This window comes from Schistocerca gregaria, chromosome 8 (assembly GCF_023897955.1).
Source record: "Schistocerca gregaria isolate iqSchGreg1 chromosome 8, iqSchGreg1.2, whole genome shotgun sequence".
Classification (NCBI taxonomy): domain Eukaryota; kingdom Metazoa; phylum Arthropoda; class Insecta; order Orthoptera; family Acrididae; genus Schistocerca; species Schistocerca gregaria.
This window is the reverse complement of record NC_064927.1, coordinates 347,090,847-347,110,116: the sequence shown is the minus strand read 5'-3', so window position 1 is coordinate 347,110,116 and position 19,270 is coordinate 347,090,847. Positions and strand designations below refer to the sequence as shown.

Here is a 19,270-nt window from a genome sequence, read left to right as displayed (position 1 = left end):
AATATCAAACATCACTTCAGTACTTCGTCGAGCTTATGTAAAATATATTTTTCTGTTATTTATAAGCAGCTACTGCACTCATCAATAATCACAACAGAAACCTCTTCCCTTTGATAGTGACGAAGAAAGTTATATGGAGTACAAATAATGACAGTTATTACAAAGATTTCTATAATTCGACATTTAAACTGTACTTGCACCAAAAGCAATTGCTTTCGATACATAAAAGTGCAGAAGTTATGCAATCAACTAATTTTCATTACTTATAAAATGGAATTTATATTTTATAAGAATATTTCATAATGATATAAAATACACAGTGGACTAACACTGTGCAGTTATAATTACGTGCAAACAAACGTGGAAAGAATCCAATGGAAATTTGCAACGCTTTGAAAGACTTAAGTAGATCGTAGCACAGTATCACAGTGGTACGCTCGTTTGCAAGAAGGTCGGATAAGCACTGCGGACAGCCCATTAAGTGAAAGGCCATCTGCTGCAAATGAAAAAAAAAAAAAAAAGCTGCGCCTCTAAGCTTATTGCTAATAGCATTCTGAGAGAGGTTCGATGCAAATGACGTGAGGAAATTACGTTGGAGGCCACAATGTCTGTTACTTCAGTTTACAGAATCATAGTTGAAAGATGAAAAAATGGTTGCGAGATGGGTTACACATGGTCCTAGTGAAGAGCAGCAAGCAGGTAGCCAGCAATAGCAGAAGAATTGCTTCAACTTCATCGAACAGAAGTACAACAAAACGATTGTTGTACTTGATGAAACTTGGAAACTGGGAAATTTATTTTTGGGCGGCATCCCTCGTATCAGGACTCTTGGTGGGTGGGGTATTATTTCTCATCCATATTTTTCGATCGTTTGTCTCACTGGTAGGGAATATACGGTCTTGCATTATCGTACAAAATGACAACACCAGCTGCATGCATGTCAGGCCTTCTTTGGCCAATTTTCGGATGCTAAGCAATTTGCGGTATCAGCTTGTAATACGTGCCTTTTACAGACGTCCAATCCGTGTAATCCGACCAGACTCGGTTTCCGCTTCCATTTTAAACCTGAATTACTCACCACTGAGCCACGCGCGGACTAGTGAACGTATGTACGACCGTCACGCCCAAAGTCTCGCTCACAACTGACGTAAATTTCAAGGTGAACACACCACCATAGAGATGGCGCACGCACAGTCTTCAGGACTCCTGAAATGCCCTCGTGAATAAAACTTCACGAAGCACGAGGGGAAACATTATCAAATGCGCTATGTGGGTACAATACGGGTTGAAATAGTTCAAATGGCTCTGAGCACTATGGGACTTAACTTCTGTGGTCATCAGTCCCCTAGAACTTAGAACTACTTAAACCTAACTAACCTAAGGACATCAAACACATCCATGCCCGAGGCAAGATTAGAACCTGCGACCGTAGCAGCAGCGCGGTACCAGACTGAAGCGCCTAGAACCGCTCGGCCACAGCGGCCGATCTACAATACGGGAAACCCTGTAAAATACCCCGGAACTGTCGAAAATGCGAGGGGCAAGAGAAAATGTAGGTGAAATGCGGGAGACCTGGCAACTGTTGGTGACGCGCCTCGTTGGTTCACGTTTTGCCCCGGCTGAAGCACTATTAAAGGCCTCGCCGGCGCTGTGTGGGGCAGTGGGTGGCGATCAACAGCGGCGACGTTGGCAGGCGCGGCGCGGCGCCTGGTGTGAGCCGAGAGGCGGTGAGCACCCTCGAAGCGACGGCCGACGCTTGCTCCGCATTATCGACAGCTCCTCGTGAGCTCGAGGAGGATCCAGATCAATAGCGAGGCGGCGCGGCGCCGCGCGGCAGCCGTCTCGTAACGGCCTCACCGCCACCACTCGCCTAGGAGCGGTCTTAGAATCCATTACGCAACAACACCTGCGGAGGACCCGAGCTCGGTACAGGGACTGCCAGTTGTTCCTCGACACAAGCAAACGTGTTTAAGTTCGCATAAACAGGCAGAAATGTCCATTATTGCTAGATTACGCGACTCCAGAACTATCACTGGAAGCAGACACATGTGGACAGAGATGTAGAACTACCTTAGGCTACCGTAAGCAAGCATAGACCACGGTAGATTTCCCAGTAGCCTTGGTGAGTGGATGTCTTACCCTCGTTACCTGTACAGTAGGTGTAATGCATATCTACCGGGCGTTTCCTCACAAGATCGTTCTCTTCAAGTATACGATAAGTGTCTTACTGGATTCCCATAAAAACTGGAGGCAATGAACCGTCTAGAAGCTGAGTAGGGATATATAAAGTGCTGGGTAACCTTCAGAATAGTTCTGTTGTACATAGTTATCCTCCTATCTGCTATCGAAGAGAAAACAATATTTATAGCAAAACTGCTATTTCCAGTGTTTGATTCAGGTTTTATTCGAAAATTATAGGTTTGTAACCTGAAAGAGAGGTATATTGTAATGAACGTAAAGAAAACATACAGATTTATCATATTGCACTAGGAAACACAAAAATGTATCAAGGATCGCTTCAATTCTACGTCGAACTTACATAAAACATGTTTATATTATTCATAAGGAACTTTTGCATTTATTAGTAACAACGGGAAACTCTTGCACGACAATAATTATACATATTTAATATGTTTGTGCATGTAATCTCTACTTGCATCAAAAATAATGGCGTTGGTTACAAAAAGCGCATAAAGTATGCGATCAACTAATTTTTGTTACCTATAAAATGTAATTTATACAAGGTGGGTCCGCTACGGTCGCAGGTTCGAATCCTTGCTCGGGCATGGATGTGTGTGCTGTCCTTAAGTTAATTAGGTTTAAGTAGTTCTACGCTCTAGGGGACTGATGACCACATAAGTTAAGTCCCATAGTTCTCAGAGACATTTGAACCATTTTTGTAAACCTCTCTTGGCAAAGGTGTTCATGAGTTTGACCCACTGCTGCGGTCGCGCTTACGCATATGAACGGTGCAAGGAGCACTTGAAACTATTTGAGGGTGTCACATCCTTTTCCTAGGCGACAGCGGTTTACCGCTGCCGTTTCTGAGCATCTCGATGTCGACGCGACTTTCAACATTAATATCCCTTCCTCCCTTCCAACATGTTACGAAGTGCTAAGAGTGTGTTTGTATTTTGTGATAAACAACGTTGCTTGTCTGAGGAGTATGGATGTTTGTCTGTGTTGTTTGTTGTAGAAGAGTATGAGCTCCGGTGAATGGAGAGGGTCAACCCTTTGCCGGCACATGGCCTGCCCTACTCGAGTAGCACCAAAGGGAACTCCTGTCTTCGGACAGACTAGCCTGAACTGTGTCATCATTGCGGAGAGGTCTGCAGTTTAATCGAGGACGGTGGTGCCATGTCGCTAGACCAGGAATTTAATGTCAGCATCTCTGTTCCCTTTGCGAGTCCAGTACTAGCGACGAAGCTCCCTTCCACCAGTATTGGTCGAGGTGGCTACGTCCGTGTACAACGTGGTGACACAGGATTGCGGAAACTAGCACGGGCAGTATGTGTGAAGGCCACTCCGTACGACCGTTCTTTCAGTGAAGAAAACAAATATAATAATTAGGCATATTTTCTTTTAAAATATCTATATTTCATCGTAAAACGTTTTGTACTTGCACACATCCTCAGATTTCTTTAAAGCAGCTACGTTGTTGTTATTTTTGTACTGAATGCTATATCCTTCATTCAGCAGAATGCAGAATAATAACGCATGCTCAGAAGGAGAACAGGAAGCTTTTGACTGAAGTACTAAAGACAAATGAAGCGCTCAAATTGTAAATCTATACCATTCCATCTGATAGAGCCACGTGGCGCAGCGTGTTCGGGTGGAGATTTAGGTTTTTCGTGATTTAAATCACGCAAGCCAAAGGCCGATGTAGTTCTTTTGAAACTGCACGGCCGATTTTCTTACTCATTTCGAGCTTTTACTACTTTTTTAATGGACCTTTCTTCGTGAGACGTTAAACTTTAAATATGCTTTGAAGTGATGAGCGGGAGCTTTAAACATGAGAGAATGTAAATTAGTGAATATGAGTAGGGAAACGCTCCTTTAATGTTCACATACAGCATTAGTGATGAACTGCTTGGCGTAGTCACGTCTATCAAACATCAAGACGTAATGTTGCACACCGACATGAAACGGCACGAGGACGTAAAGTCGGGTATAGGGAAGAAGAGCGGTCGACTTCAGTTTATTGCGAGAATTCTGGGAAAGTGCACTTCTTCTATAAAGAAGAACACTTGTGTTACCCATTCTTGAGTAATGCTCGAGTGTTTGGGACCATCACTACGTCAGATTAAAGGAAGACAGCGAAACAACTGAGAGGCGTGCTGTTAGATTTGTTACTAGTAAGTCCGATAAACATGCGATATTACGGAAATGCTCCGTGACTTCAAACGTTAGTCCGTGGTTGCAAGAAGACTTTCTCTTCTCGATACGCTATCGAGAAAGCTTAGAGAACCGGCAGTCGCTAGTGACTGCAGAACGATTCTGCTGTTACCTACCAACATATCGCGTAAGAACCATAAAGAGGAGGTAAAAGAAATTAGGGATCATGCGGAGCCGCATAAAAATTCGTTTTTCCCTCGCTCTTTTTGGGAGATGAACAAGAAAGGGAATGACTAAGATCGCTACAGGGTACTCTCCCTCTTGTATTGTGTGGCGACTTGCGAAGTAAGATAAAGCGAAATTTCGAAACGCGTTTCAAAAGATGGTGTTTCGTTGTTGTATTCACGTTCACAGTACTCAGTTACCACCAAGGAAAGTGACCTGTTATTAATACTGTACACGTTTTTACTTCTGGAAGAGAACTTCACAAGGACCCAGCGCACCTGACTGGGAGTCGGCGGCGGCCGCGCGGGCAGCGGGCGTCCAACTGCGCAGGCGCAGCTACGAGCGCAAAGTGGCTGAGCACCCTCGAGCCTTGTTAGCGCCGGTTTTGTCGCCTGCGTTCATTAGCCGTGCCGAGCCGCTCACACCCGCCGCTTTCTAAACACGACACCCGCCCGGCCCGAGTATCCCAGGCGAGTACCGCCTCTGGGTAGTCGTCTGTAACCTCGGCGCGACGCCAATTTGTACTGAACGCCGGCTCCTAATTTCGATTCACAGCCTCTACATGTACAGCGCGGCGCTTGCTTACAGCAAGGTGAGACTAAAGCACGTACACACACCGAGCTCGCAGCGTCGTAAATCGTTCCATGTACACACACGGTGACGTCGTAGTGATAATCGCGCAGCCACACTAGATTGGAGTCTGAACGTAAGAAGGAGAGAGCAGGCAAAGAACTGTTTACACCAAACATATGAAATAACAGGATATATTTTATACTGTTTTTATTGACTGAAGATATCTACGTTCATGTGAAATGGCTATCGCTAGGGAGGAAATCATTTGCTGGTTAGGAATATTCCAGTATTTGAATGGTCACATTCGAGCGAAAACGAGTACACTGAATAATATAGTTAGTGAGGTAAAAATTGACACACGTGCCTGAAGTGACATGTGGTTTTATTGAAATCAAAAACGAACACAGAAACTGGCCAACAGATGGCGCTGGGCAACAACACGTCGGTGACGCAGTTTGAGAAACGTATATAAAATGAGCTGTACTGAGAGAGGGAGTCAGAACATTCCTAGGACTTTTATGCATGATGGCATTTCAGCCCATATAGCTACACATATGATAGATCTCTTGCGCACATAGTTTGGTAAGGATCGCGTGCTGAGCCACTGCTTCCGTCATGCTTAGCATCCCAGGTCCCCAGATCTCAATCCTCTGATTACTGGTTGTGGGGTAACGTGACGTCGCAATTATACCTCGACCGTCCGACCTCATTAAGGATGCTAAAAACACCATATCAGATCCTAGTTTCTTACCATACCTAATGATGTCCTGTACACTGCTGTTCATGACGTTGTCTATCGACAATACTGAGCGAGGTGATGCAGTGGTTAGCACACTGGATTCGCGTTCGGGAGGACGACCAGCCATCCTCATTTACGTTTTCCGTGTTTTCCGTAAGTCGCTATAAGAAAATGACAGGATGGTTCTTTTAAAAGGGCACGGACGACTTCCTTCCTCACCCTTCCCTAAACCGATATTATTGATGACCTCCCTGCTTGGTCTCTTCACCCAAATCAACCAACCACCCTACATCCTCCCATACGTAAGTCTAACGTTTTGACAACTGGGCCACCCCTATGGGTGTCTATCGGTTATTCTTCATCAATGTTACATCTTGCTGGCAATTCCCTTTAAAGGTCCACGAAACTCGCGTTCGACAACAGCTTCAGTATGAATTATACGCTTTGTCATTAAATACCGTTCTCATTTGGACAGAATCAAACACTGTCATGATTTTCTATTTTTCCATTGAGTAACACTAACGTTTCTTTCCCTCTGATACATGGACAGCTAATTGTACCTCCTTGCATTCTATTATACCCGATGCACTCCATAGACGCTCGTATACATCAAAACCCTCCTATTTCATCCCCGGATACAGGTGACATACTTGGCAAGCTGTGGTTATTTGATTTGTGTTTTCTGTGGTAGGGTCCGAAACTGTTGAAATATTATCAGCCACGTTATGAAATACGTGGTTTGTTTCGCGTATTTGGTTTAGAATAGCCTAGCGATAATTCGCTGTCACTTAGATCAAGTCTACCTCTACTTACATTACACACTTAGAACACTTCTCACTGATTAAAACGTATCTCTCTTGTCGAAAATACTGACGTGAAAGTCTTACTGCGCTTAGCTTTTTCTGATCACCGAGATAAGCAAGAGGATGCCTTGTTTCGGTTCCCACAGCTGTTTCCCCCATGAAGGAATCAATTTTTGTTTCCGACACCCCCACAGACAGGTGACTTTGAACGACGTTATTGGAAGTGGCGCGACTGCAATATCAATAAAGGCGTTCCACGGCCCCTCTCGGCATGTCATGCCCTGCCACCATCTACGCAGCTGCCCCAGCAAATTACTCGCATCGCTCGCAATATTATGTTACTGAACCAAGGAAGCTGTCGCCAGCAACAACTCAGTATATTTTTTTCTTCATAAATATTTTTACTTTCTAAACTCGTAATGTTTCCGATTCCAACGAATCTTGATTCACGAACTAAAATTACCTATATAATTAAACGTTTCAATTTTCAGTGCTTTATGTTACACTTACTAAGTTCAGTACCGCCTGAAAGACAGCCTGATACATGACAGTTACAAGATAGCAGCCATTTTTCAGGAAAGGTCTCCCCAAAATAACCTCATTCAGTACGACGTGATGGGAGCTGGATCAGATGAGGACGAGTTTGTTGGCCACCAGCATAACCGCATCTGTGGTCTAATTTCTCTGATACCAGGTGAAAAATTTGACATATTCAAGCCAACAGAGACATAGGAAAATACTATGGTTTACATTTCAGCAGATTTCAGTGTTATATTCATACCCATGTCTCACTACTTACAACTACGGAATTTCACGAAATCACTTGAAGTGAATGGCACGAGCGTTTTATGGCCAATTCTTGCAGCCGATTCTTCTCCGCTTTCATATTTTGACCCACTTTCAAACACCACGTGAGATTTAAAGTCTTTTTCCGTATTTTTCCATTTTCCCGTGAAATACCAAGAACCTTTACTTCTGTCGACAATCCTTTCGCTCCATTTACCCGTGAAATACCAAGAACCTTCACTTCCGTCGCCAAACCTTTCGCAACGTATATTTTTTTCTGTTTGGATGAAGTAGGCCCACTATTGTTACAACATTGTGTCAGTGAAAAAGTACTTTATCACTTTCTTCCACTGCAGTGTGATTCAGTTTCTACAGAGAAAAGACAGGGGGTTTTTGTCTATTACTGATCGTCTGTAATTTTCTACGTACAGTTTCATTCACCCGGCATGTTTTAGAATTATAAGCAACTGGAGCAGTAGCCAGAACAACCACACACACACACACACACACACACACACACATATATATATATATATATATATATATATATATATATATATATATATATATATATATAGAAAATTAAGCGATACAGTAGGATTGATTAACAGAAATCCACAATGATCACAGTGTCGTTCAGGAAATTTATTTCGTCTACTAACAAAATAGAAACTTTAAGTGTTTGTTTGTCTGCATGGTGATTCAGAGGAGGGTGTCTTCTTTCCTTTTTCTTTCATCCTTATATTGAGATTCATTCTGACTGCTAGACTGTTGTGTACCGACGTGTCTCCCTAACGTACTGTGGAGTCGTCTCTACCAGACTGAAATGTCATGATTTATAGCAGCAGTCATATGCTTGCATGTGTAGTGTGTTAGAACGTGTGCTTATTTTTTGTACCAGTAAGATTTAGACACGGAGATGTAGAGTGTCGGTAGGAGAGTGCTGGACAGGCGCTGAGACACGTTGGCTTGTTGCAGAAGGCAGGCGCTACTGGCAGCTCAGAGGCACCCCGTATCGGACAGCGGCGGCGGCGGAGGCGGCGGCATGCCCGGGGGCGGCCACCACCAGCCCGGCGGGGGCGGAGGCGGGGGCGGCGGGCCCGCGGGGGGCGTGGGCGCCGAGCTGAAGGCGCGCCAGGCGGCCGCGGTGGCGGCGGCAGCGGCGGCGGCCGCGGCGGCGGACGAAGACGACCGCCTGCTTGACGTGGTTGGCACCGGCGCCGACCCGCCCCCGCTACACCTGCACCACGCCCACTCCGGTGAGTCCCAACTCCGGCGCACAGCGCACGCTTCTGGCGACGCGTCGCTACTGCGGCGTGGATTAATGACACCACAAGTGGGAGAGTTGGCTTTCAAATCGCGCTGTTATAATTTTGTGACAACAAGGAGTACTGTTTAACACTTTCGCTGCGGCATCGGTGGAGGCGCGCAACTCTCCAGCGCGGCCCGGCAACGTGCGAGTGCGGGCCGGTAACACTCTGAAACGGCAGGTGCCGCTCGCAACCGACGCTCCTAAGCACACCTGAGCTACAAGATGACGTCAAGACCTTGTAAGATCTGTAGGATCGTGTGCTATACCGACTTAATGATGACGCGTTAAATGCATTATTTCAAACAATCTTCGACTGTATTGTGGTCGTGTTCTGAAGTCTGTTTGCTGTCTGGCACCTATAGGGGTCACACAGGCGTCATTCAGATGCTCATTAGCCGCCATTACGAACAATATACGTTCGATAACTGACCACACAAAACCAAAGTTTACACGCTATGATGCTAGCTTAGACGCTGCAACTAGACTGGGTAATCCGACAGTGAGCGCGGACGCTCGTAAGAGTCAGCCACACTGGCTCGTAACTTGTTGTGACGCTTGTAAGCGCCAGCCGCAGCGAAAGTGTTAATGCATAATCGATGAAGCTGTTCGGATAGTGATATTGTTACTGAGATATGTCGGTGCCCGAACAACTAATGTCTTTTGCCCCCTCAGCCAACGATTCTCCCGTCGCTAAGTCTCCATATTCGAAATCCTGACAACACCATACTCACAAGCATGAACATCCTTAAAAATTTTACGCACTGCCATTTCCTGTATAAATTAGCTGAACAGTTTCGAGACGTACCATGGCACGAGAACTAAGTTTCTAGGTGACACAAAAACTTATCACATTCCACAGGATTGGTAGTTGTACGCTCAGTGTTTCGGATAGGTAGACTATCTTGAGGCTTAAAAGGTAAGGCGAAAGAGACAGCATAATTTTCCATGAACACTGTAAACGAAACAAACCTAAGTTGTACAGCAATTGCTAACGCCGTAGCATTATACGAAAGTGACCAGCCACACGAGAGGTTTCTTGGAACAGGGGAAATTACATCCATAATGCATACGAAAATTCGGTAATGAATAGATACACTGCACTCAATATTCTGAAGGGGGGGGGGGGGGGGAGGGCTCAAGACATTTATACGTACACAGTTTTCGTAACCGTCTAGGAAGAGATTCGAATCTTTTCAGCCCCTAACCTAAACGAATTTACTATCTTCTCTTTTCCAGCGTTAATATCGGGCAACATTTTCTGCCTGGACTGTTATTACAAGCATTTATACGTTATCACGATTTCCGCCTATTATGCCGTTCTCAGATGACAGCTGTAACAAAATAATTTGCTTAAAGACAAGTTAAATTATAGGGATATATTCTTTCCTCGAAAATTTTCTTTTTACACGAATAAAATTGTCCTTTCAAAAATATATTCATCTTCTTATCTCACTATGAAATACGTCAGTGTACAATTGTTCCTTTTAAGAGGACACTGTCCTCACGTCACTCACGTATACATATGCTATGCGTATAACACATGATTGACATAAGGACAGAATCCTCTTATAAGGAACGATTGTATATTGACATAATTCTTATTTTCGTCCTACTAGGTCTTTTTCTTCTTCTTCTTAACGTCATCTGTTGAGCAAATTACCTGTTCCTTTACATCTCTTGTGCGATCTTTCTGTGTTTCTTCGTGCATTTGTCACTGAGAGCTTTTAGCGGGACTCGTCTACCCATACAGTCTAAATGTTCTTTCCATATACACATACCTTCTTTTATTGTTTAATTTAGGTAATTTATTCCTAGATCTTCCCTTATACCTTAATTCCTTTTACGGTCTTATTGTGTACATCCTTTCCCTCATTTCTTGAACTCCGACTTGGTGTTTTGTTGTGATTCGTGCTTCCCTTTAGTTTTCTGGCTTTGATCTGCAAACATTTTGCGATAGTTCCACATATGGAAATACATTTATTTAGTTTTTAATCAGGTTATAGTCAAACTCATACGTTACGTCGCATCCCATACATTTAAAATGTTTAACTTGGTTTGAGATTTTGTTATTCACGACTTGTTCTGAACGTATTGATTGTATGCCTCGAAATGGGATCACTTTCGTTTTAGCTAGAGAGAATTTGAGGTTGTAACGTGGCATTAACTACTGTAACTTTTTTCAGTCAGGGTCATCTGAATATAAAACTGCATTTGGTCTAGTGTCACGATCTAAAATATTCCTTTTTCACTGAACACTTTCCATTCATTGATCACTTCATCTATGCCTTTACAGAAGAGTATTGGAGAAATATAGTATCTTTCTCTTAGCCCTTTGTTCGTGCTCATAAGATTTATGATTATATTTCCCACATCTTGCAGCTATCACTCGAAAATGGGAAGTAGGCCGAAATCGCGACTGTGAATAAATACAATTAACAACAGCCCAGCAGGAAAATATGATATCTACACTGAAGCGCTGAAGAAACTGGTACAAGCATGCGTTTTCCAATACAGAGACATCTAAACAGACAGAATACGGCGGTTGGGTCTGCAACGCCTATATAGGACAACAAGTGCCTGGCACACTTATTATATCGGTTATTGCCGCTACAATGGCAGGTTATCAAGATTTAAGTGATTCTGAACGTGGTTTTATAGTCGGCGCACGAGCGATGGGATACAGCGTCTCCGAGATAGTAATTATATGGGGATTTTCTCGCACGACCACTTCATAGATGTTGCATGAATGTCAGGTATCGGGTAAAACATCAAATCCCCGACATCGCTGCGGCGGGAAGAAGATCCTTCAAGAACGGGGCCAACGACGACTGAAGAGACTCGTTTAACAGGACAGAAGTGTAACCCTTCTGCAAATTGCTGCAGATTTCAATGCTGAGCCATCAGAAAGTGTCAGCGTACGAACCATTCAACGAAACATCATCGATATGGGCTTTCGGAGCCGAAGGTCCACTCGTGTACCCTTGATGACTGCTCGACACAAAATTGTACGCCTCGCCTGGGCCCATCAACAACGACATTGGACTGTTGATGACTGGAAACATCTTGGATGGTCGGACGAGTCTCAAAATTTAAATTGTATCGAATGGATAGACGTGTGCGGGGACCCTGGATGTTAGCAGGGGACTGTTCAAGCTGGTGCAGGCTCTGTAATTGTGGGACTTGTGCAGTTGGAATGATATGGGACACCCGATACGTCTAGATACGACTCTGACAAGTGACACGTACGTAAGAGTCCTGTCTGACCAGCTGCATCCATTTATGTCCATTTTGCATTCCGACGGACCTGGGGAATTTCAGCAGGATAATGCGACACCCCACATGTCCAGAATTGCTAGAGAGTGGCTCCAGGAACACTCTTCTGTGCATAAACACGCCGCTGGTCTCCAAATTCCTCAGACATGAACATTATTGAGCATATCTCGCATGCCTTACAACGTGCTGTTCAGCAGCCCTGCATGATTCATGGTGCCAGTTTCCTCCTTCAGATATCAGTCTAGTTGATGCCATATGTTGTTGCGGCACTTCTGCGTGCTCGCGGGGGCCCTACACGATATTAGGCAGCTGTACCAGTTTCTTTGGCTTTCCAGTGTGAGTGAGTTTAAGCAGCGTGCCCGGTACACGGGAGGAAACGCGGCACTGTGTGTTGAGTGTGAGTGTGTCGTTGGTGTGGAGACGGGCCCTGACGGGCCGGCCCTCAGCCTGGTTCTCGCTGTCCGCAGCGGGCTCGGCCCCCGACATGTCTGCGGGCGAGGAGGCGGCGCTGCGGCGGCGGCTGCACCAGCACCAGCACGCGCACGGCCACGCCGTGCCACCCCCGCCGCCCCTCGGCCACCACGACGACAGCGAGCGCGACGGCAGCGACTCGAGCTGCTCCGAGTCGACGGTGGCCGCCGCCGCCTTCAGCCGCGGCTCGCCGCCCCAGGGCGCCGCCGCCGCCGCCGGCGACTACCCGGCGCCCAACATCTCCGTGGGGCCGCCCATTCACCCACCGCCCCACCTGCTGCCCTACCTCTACCCCCACGGGTGAGTACCTCCTCCTCTACTAGCACAATACTGTGCGAAAAGAAAAAAACTGTCTGCGATAAATGTGTTTCGCATATCTACACTGACCACTGTGTAAGAGGTCCATGACTAAGGAATTTGTTGCTAGCGCACTCGAGCACATGCAATTTCGACGGATTGCTCATGCGCTGCCTGCGATATGTAAGCTATAAGAGAATCTCAGACCAGAGAGCAGTGTTGTCAGCAGTAGGAACTGTGTGGCAGTAGGAGTAAGTAGTAGCTAGGAGTCGTGTGTGTCGAGTTGGGGAGCGATGGCGGTGCCTGAGCGATGCAGTATGAGGTAAAAGTAGCCTCGCGCATATGTACTATTGTTATATCAAGTCCCATGTAAATGTTTTAAAAAATCTCTTAATGATAATCATTCTTAAAAAAATTAACTTTTGACAATGATTCATCGCAATTTACTAATTTCTCCAATCCATGGTCATCCCAATTATTGCAAAGAAAAACAGCTGTTCTTTTTATACATAACAAATCTATCGGCCAGCATTGCACTGGGCTGTGCCAGAAAAATTTCTTATAAGGGCAGATATATATGCGTTGACTGGCGACCTTATTGAGGTAAGAATTTTCAGTTTATTCAGAATGATCTGCTGACGTCCAAATTTACCACTTGAAATTCACAGTCAGTTATTGAAAGGTTATAAGTGAGCCACAATTTTATTCAGAGATTAGTCACATTCTATTAGTGGTAGGTTACGGAATTTTTTATTGGGAGGTTACGCAGAATTTGAATGATGTAAATAATTATATTTTTACTGTTGGGAGGTTTCGGAATTTTTCTGTTGGGAGGTTACACTTAAACTGAAAATTCTTATCTCAATAAGGTCGTCGGATAAAGCATATATATCTGCTCCTATAAGAAATTTTTCTGGCGCAGCCCAGTGCAATACTGGCCGATAGATTTGACATGTATGAAAAGAACAACTGATTTTTCTTTATAATAATTGTGATGACCATGGATTGGAGAAATTAGTAAATTCTTTAAATTGAGATGAATGATTGTCAAAAGTTAATTTTTTTAAGAATGACTATTATTAAGAGATTTTTTAAAACATTTTCGTGGGACTTGATATAACACTAGCTACTACTTACTCCTACTGCCACACAGTTCCTACTGCTGACAACACTGCTCTCTGGTCTGAGATTCTCTTATAGCTTACATATTGCAGGCAGCGCGTGAGCAATCCATCGAAATTACATCTGCTCGAGTGCGCTTGCAACAAATTCCTTAGTCACTGACCTCTTACGACTGATGTTACGAATGTTACGCTTATATCCTAAGAAAGCTCACAAAAGTAAAAATTAGTCATCCTAAGGTGACATCAGGCTTCTGCCGATTGACACCGCCTCTTGACTACAGCATGAATCCGGCGAGAAACTGTGTTTTCAAGTGTTTCAGGTATTTTTCTAAAACTACCTGTAATCTAATGAGTGCCGTATTTCACATAGTAGCTAAATAATTTACCATTAAAACCCCTAAACCATGGAGTACATTTGTTGATCGTCTACACTACCATCACGTCGGATGGCTTACTGGTAGCTCCTAATCACTACCAGTGGGACACTGCACTATTAAGGAAGCTATATCTACACGAATCCCTTGTCGCAGAATTTTACATCTACGACCTATGCTGATACTATTGACGTCTGTGTTAGTGTGTACCCAACTACCGAGAACAACATCTACATTTCTAGAAGCGGATCGTTCGGAAACTTGTTTTTCTTTTAGTTATATGTTTTACCCTCTCTAGTTTCCCGTAGTGCCATGGAGATTATTCCCTGACATCTTAACACATCTCCTCTCATCTTTGTCCCTTCTTCTTGTCAGTGTTTTTAATATATTCCTTTCCTCTCCGATTCTGATCAGTACTTCCTCATTCCACTTTATCATACCATCTAATTTTCAACGTTCTTCTGTAGCAACACATATCATATGCTTCGATTCTCATTTTCCCTCTGTCCATGATTAACTACCAAAGAATGCTATGCTCCAAATGTACATTCTCAGAAAAATCTTCCACAAATTAAGTCCTTTGTTTGACACCAGGAGATTTCTCTTGGTAAGGAATGCCCTCTTTCCGTAATGCCCTGCTGCACATGATCTCCCGACAGGAATCGTTGACACTTCAAGGCCTTTTTAAGGGTCCGAAGGCGTGATAATGCCATGGAGAGAGATCAGGACTGTAGGGCGGGTGCTCTAGTGTCTCCCACCAGCTTTCGTCGTCTGAAATATTGTGCTCAAGGAATGTGTTGTGTCTTGTGTCAAACTGTGACCAGCATGGAACTTGGTGTACCCTTATACAATGGAGGTTTCCAACAGACATGCTTCCTCACACACATTCTTCATTCTCAGTTGATGTCTACCGGTGTTCGTTCTTTGGCATCCAAGAAAAGAACAACAGCATGTTGGTCCTGTTTGGACACGTTTGGTAATAATGTCACCACAGTACACATATCTGCATTTACCGCAAGACAAGAATGTCACACTGATCACTCGTTTATACAAGGCGACCTCGTGGGAGTCGCGCTACGTCGCATATACCCTGTCAGCAAAGCCCTCAGACGGAAACTTTTCCATCGTCCCTTATACTCTGGTGTACCATTGGCACCACGTGCACACACCCTTGTCGAACTTTCCTTTATCTTACGTAAATATTCAGAGTATACTCCAAGTTCTCTGATGTAGTGAATCATTCTTGTAAATGTATGCGATATCATCTGAAGCCAGTCATTGTGATTACACGCCGTGGAGCTACCAAATTGCAGGGAGGTTTCTTACTGCGATTCAGCCGCTGTACCAAATTGTACCAGACATTTTCTGTGAGGTTAATATTGAATGGGTTAGGGGGCCAGTCGATGTGCCTAAGTGTTCATCAGATCACGAACGGATACGTGGAGCCCTGTGGACACGGCTGATGCCGTCTTGGAAGACGAGACCATGCACGGCATGCTCACCATAAAGATGTGGAAGAAATGGGAACACCTGTTTCCCCAGGTATGTTGAAACAAACATCCTGGTTTACGTTCGCGGGAAGCTTTATGTGTGGGCTCAAGTCATCGATAGTAAAACACCCCTCCGTCTCCTCCCCAAATGACAGAAGCACTTCTGGCGTAACTGCACCCTCAAAACACTGTGGTTTAAAGGCCTCATTGATCCTTCGGTGTTCTCGACGTCTTGTACCTTTTGAAAAGAGGCAAAATCGCGACACATCAGCTCACATTACACGCCTTTGGTCAAGTGCTGTCCACCTTCTGTGAACTCTGGCCAACTGGAGGCGTACAGCGTCATGATCTGCTGTGATTAGTAGCCTTTTGCAAGATACCAGGCTCCAAAAGTCAAAGGCAAGCAGCTCCATACGCGATGTTCGCTCGGAAACTCCATGAGACGCAACTGAGTTCACTGAAAGCAGGAATTGCTATCGGGTTTGAAGCCGATTACCACTGACAGTGAATGACAGTCGTCCCTGGTCCCTGTCAGTTAGCACATTTTTACGGTCACAGTTCTCACGCTGAGTTACATGACTGCATGTGGCACAGCATTACTTATAAAAACTTCGGACAGCCCTCTCTGATGCAATAGCAAATCAGGCCATTTCACTTACTGTGGTCGTGGGCACTCCAAAGCGACCAATGAGCTCTTTTAAGGGTTTGATCCTGTGAGTGTCATTGTACAGAGCAACATTCTTGAGGCGACCAGTGCCGAGTACCTCTCTTCTAGCCTATGCAGGAGCACCAGCTCCTGCGTAGTAACAGTTCGACGGGACTCAGCAACAGTAGTTTCTCACGTGAAGACTACGGCGAGGTGCACCGATGCCATATTTATTTCTGATAGAAGATTCGTCTGCAAACTCGAGAGGATTATACTTTTGTGTAAGGAACGGCGTCGCTAGGGAGCAAACTGGTGTTGCTGCAGCCTACAGGTTGCTGCTTTACCTTTGGAGAGAAGAGTGGTTTTTTTGCAAAGACGTGTGTCGCCCGTGTTGCAGGCTGTACCCGCCACTGGCGCCCGGGCCGCCGCTGTCGCTGTTCGCGGGCCCCGGCGGAGCGCCCAGCGCCGCCCCCGGGCTGCTGTTTAACGCGCAGCTGGCCCTGGCCGCGCAGCACCCGGCGCTCTTCGGCCACTACTCGGCGCTGCACCACCCTGCCGCGACAGCCGGCGGGGGCGGCGCCGGGGGCGGCGGCGCTCTGCACCACCCGCTGGGAGCCAAGGGCGGCCGCTTCGCGCCCTACTCGCTGCCCGGCAACTCCGTGGGCTCCGCCTTCGAGACGGTGACGCCCGGAGGCGGTACCGGCGGGGGTGGCAGTCCCAAATCGCACCTGCACGCGCCGCCCCCGCAGCACACGCCTCCAGGGCCGCTGCCGCAGCCGACGCCCCTCGGACCGCTATCCACCGGCTCGAGTTCGCCCCCAGCTTCGCCGCCGCACCAGCAACAGCAGGAGGCGGCGCCGCCCCCACCGACCGCGCCCGCCGCCACCGCCAGTGAGCTCAAGAGCATCGAGAAGATGGTGAACGGCCTCGAGGTGAAGCCGCGGGACGCCTCTCCCAAGTGCGCCGACGACAAGTTGGTGGTCTAGCGATCGAGGACTCCCTGCAATGTCGTCCTTTCCTCCAGTCGGCGCGGCTGAACCCGGGGTCGACGTCTCGGAACGCCTCCAGTCCTTCAATATCTTCCACAGTCCAAAAGCCGGGCTGTTACCTTGTTGTACAGTTAGAAATGTGCTATCGACGATAACTCTGACAGCAGAATAAAGTGGGAGGAGCGAGCATAAGTTCCAGCGCTTCATACAGTGACTGGCGTCTTTCAGAGGCAGTAGTAATTTAATGGAGCATTTTTGTTCAGAAAACTCGTATGATGATTGCGGTCTTGGTTCAGATGCGCTTCTCCTACAGAGAGTACAACTGCTGTTCCTCCAACAATTGGATTCGCCTCCGTATTGGTCAGTCTCAAAAGAAATGTCATGTCTGATGGTTATTAAAACCAATCACTTCCTGTCACTATTGAAAGAACATCATTTTGTGTCACTGTTGGAAGAACCACCTTCTTTACGGACGTGCGTTTCACTGTACACGCCGTCTATAGTAAACATAGGTGCTGCCTACATTGCCGTATTGTATGACGGCCTGTTGACTCTGCATCCTCCTCCCACGTATTCTCCATGCTGTAAGAGCTGACATCGTTCTTTTTTTAACGATAGAACACCGACTGAGAAAAAGGCTATACACACAAAGAACAATGAAATTTGCTGCATTGAAGATTTTTTGTTTGTAATTTTTCCGCCTTACTAGAAACCGCTTAGTTTTGTGGAACTAACAGCGGCCTTGTCAAATTCGTTTCCACTACCGTACAGAAGTTTGTAATTTTGCCAAGAAGGACAGCGGACATGCCTAGAAACGAGTGAAACGAACCGTTGGTACATGGACTTCTCTTTTGAAGATAAACGAAATGGACATTTTGATCAACGAGTTTCGACACACTGTCTGCCCCCATCTGGAAACTAGCGTCGAGGTTGCGCTTTGTAATACGATATCTACAGCTAGCTGTACACATATTATACATAAATAATTTTAAACTATGTAAATAGAAGAAGATTCAGCAAATAACAATATGCATCATGTACCATAGAACGTCTGTGTATAAGTGAATAAAATGTTTTATTTATACCAAAGAAAGTATGTTTGTTTATAAAAAATACAAAATTATTGTCTCTTGTAAATCATAGTAAACATACGAAGCTGGAACATGTGCAGTGACGAATAGATGAAGTAGGTCTTTGAGCTTTTGTGTGTCCCTGGCCTGCCTTTGTATAATAAAACAATTTTTAAAAAATTGAAAAAGATAATAAGCACGTTTGTAAGTACAATCATGTAATTCTTTTCTGTTTACTGATTTGTAAGGCATGATACGATAACCTATCTGCTTGTGATCTTGTTTCATTAACGACACGATTTATACGCCTCCTTTTATATGAGACGCAGTAATTTTGTTGAGAACATTGCCACACATATTATACGATTTACTCTGACTCTGCATGCGGAATATTTTATGCAATATATTCTGAAGAGTACAAATTTCTTACTTGTGACCCCAGTCTCGCCTGTAACTCATGGATTCACACAACAATCGAAAATAACAAGAACTTATTCTTTTCTCGTAGCATCCACAGTATCTACCTGCCAATAGAAGGGCTTTTAAAGGTAGTAATTTATTGACGTTGTCCGCCATTGAGGAATAGATATGGGCACATTCACTAGTTTCTCATAAAAATGCCTAAAGAAAGCATTATCGAGTCACTGTGTTGTAACACAGTGTTATATTACAGGGAAAATAACAGGAAACGTTGCATTTAATAGGGATCAGTCAGCAGCCAATTTTTTTCTCTGGTATGTAGTGTACGTTAAGTAAGTTCACG

The 19,270-nt window shown here is 45.2% G+C and overlaps 1 protein-coding gene across 5 annotated transcripts in view; it reads left to right on the top strand.

Moving 5' to 3' along the window:
• Positions 1–18,956, top strand: part of LOC126284584 (optomotor-blind protein-like) — a 449,788-nt gene extending 430,832 nt beyond the window's left edge. For 3 of the 5 annotated variants that reach the window (XM_049983607.1, XM_049983610.1, XM_049983606.1), the window contains exons 6-8: positions 8,440–8,720; positions 12,493–12,817; positions 16,846–18,956. In XM_049983607.1, coding sequence (XP_049839564.1) covers positions 8,440–8,720; positions 12,493–12,817; positions 16,846–17,434 — 1,195 coding nt within the window. In that variant the 3' untranslated portion in view covers positions 17,435–18,956. The remainder of the gene's footprint in view (positions 1–8,439; positions 8,721–12,492; positions 12,818–16,845) is intronic. The other 2 variants (XM_049983608.1, XM_049983611.1) reach the window with 2 other exon arrangements.
• The last annotated feature ends 314 nt before the right edge of the window (positions 18,957–19,270 follow it).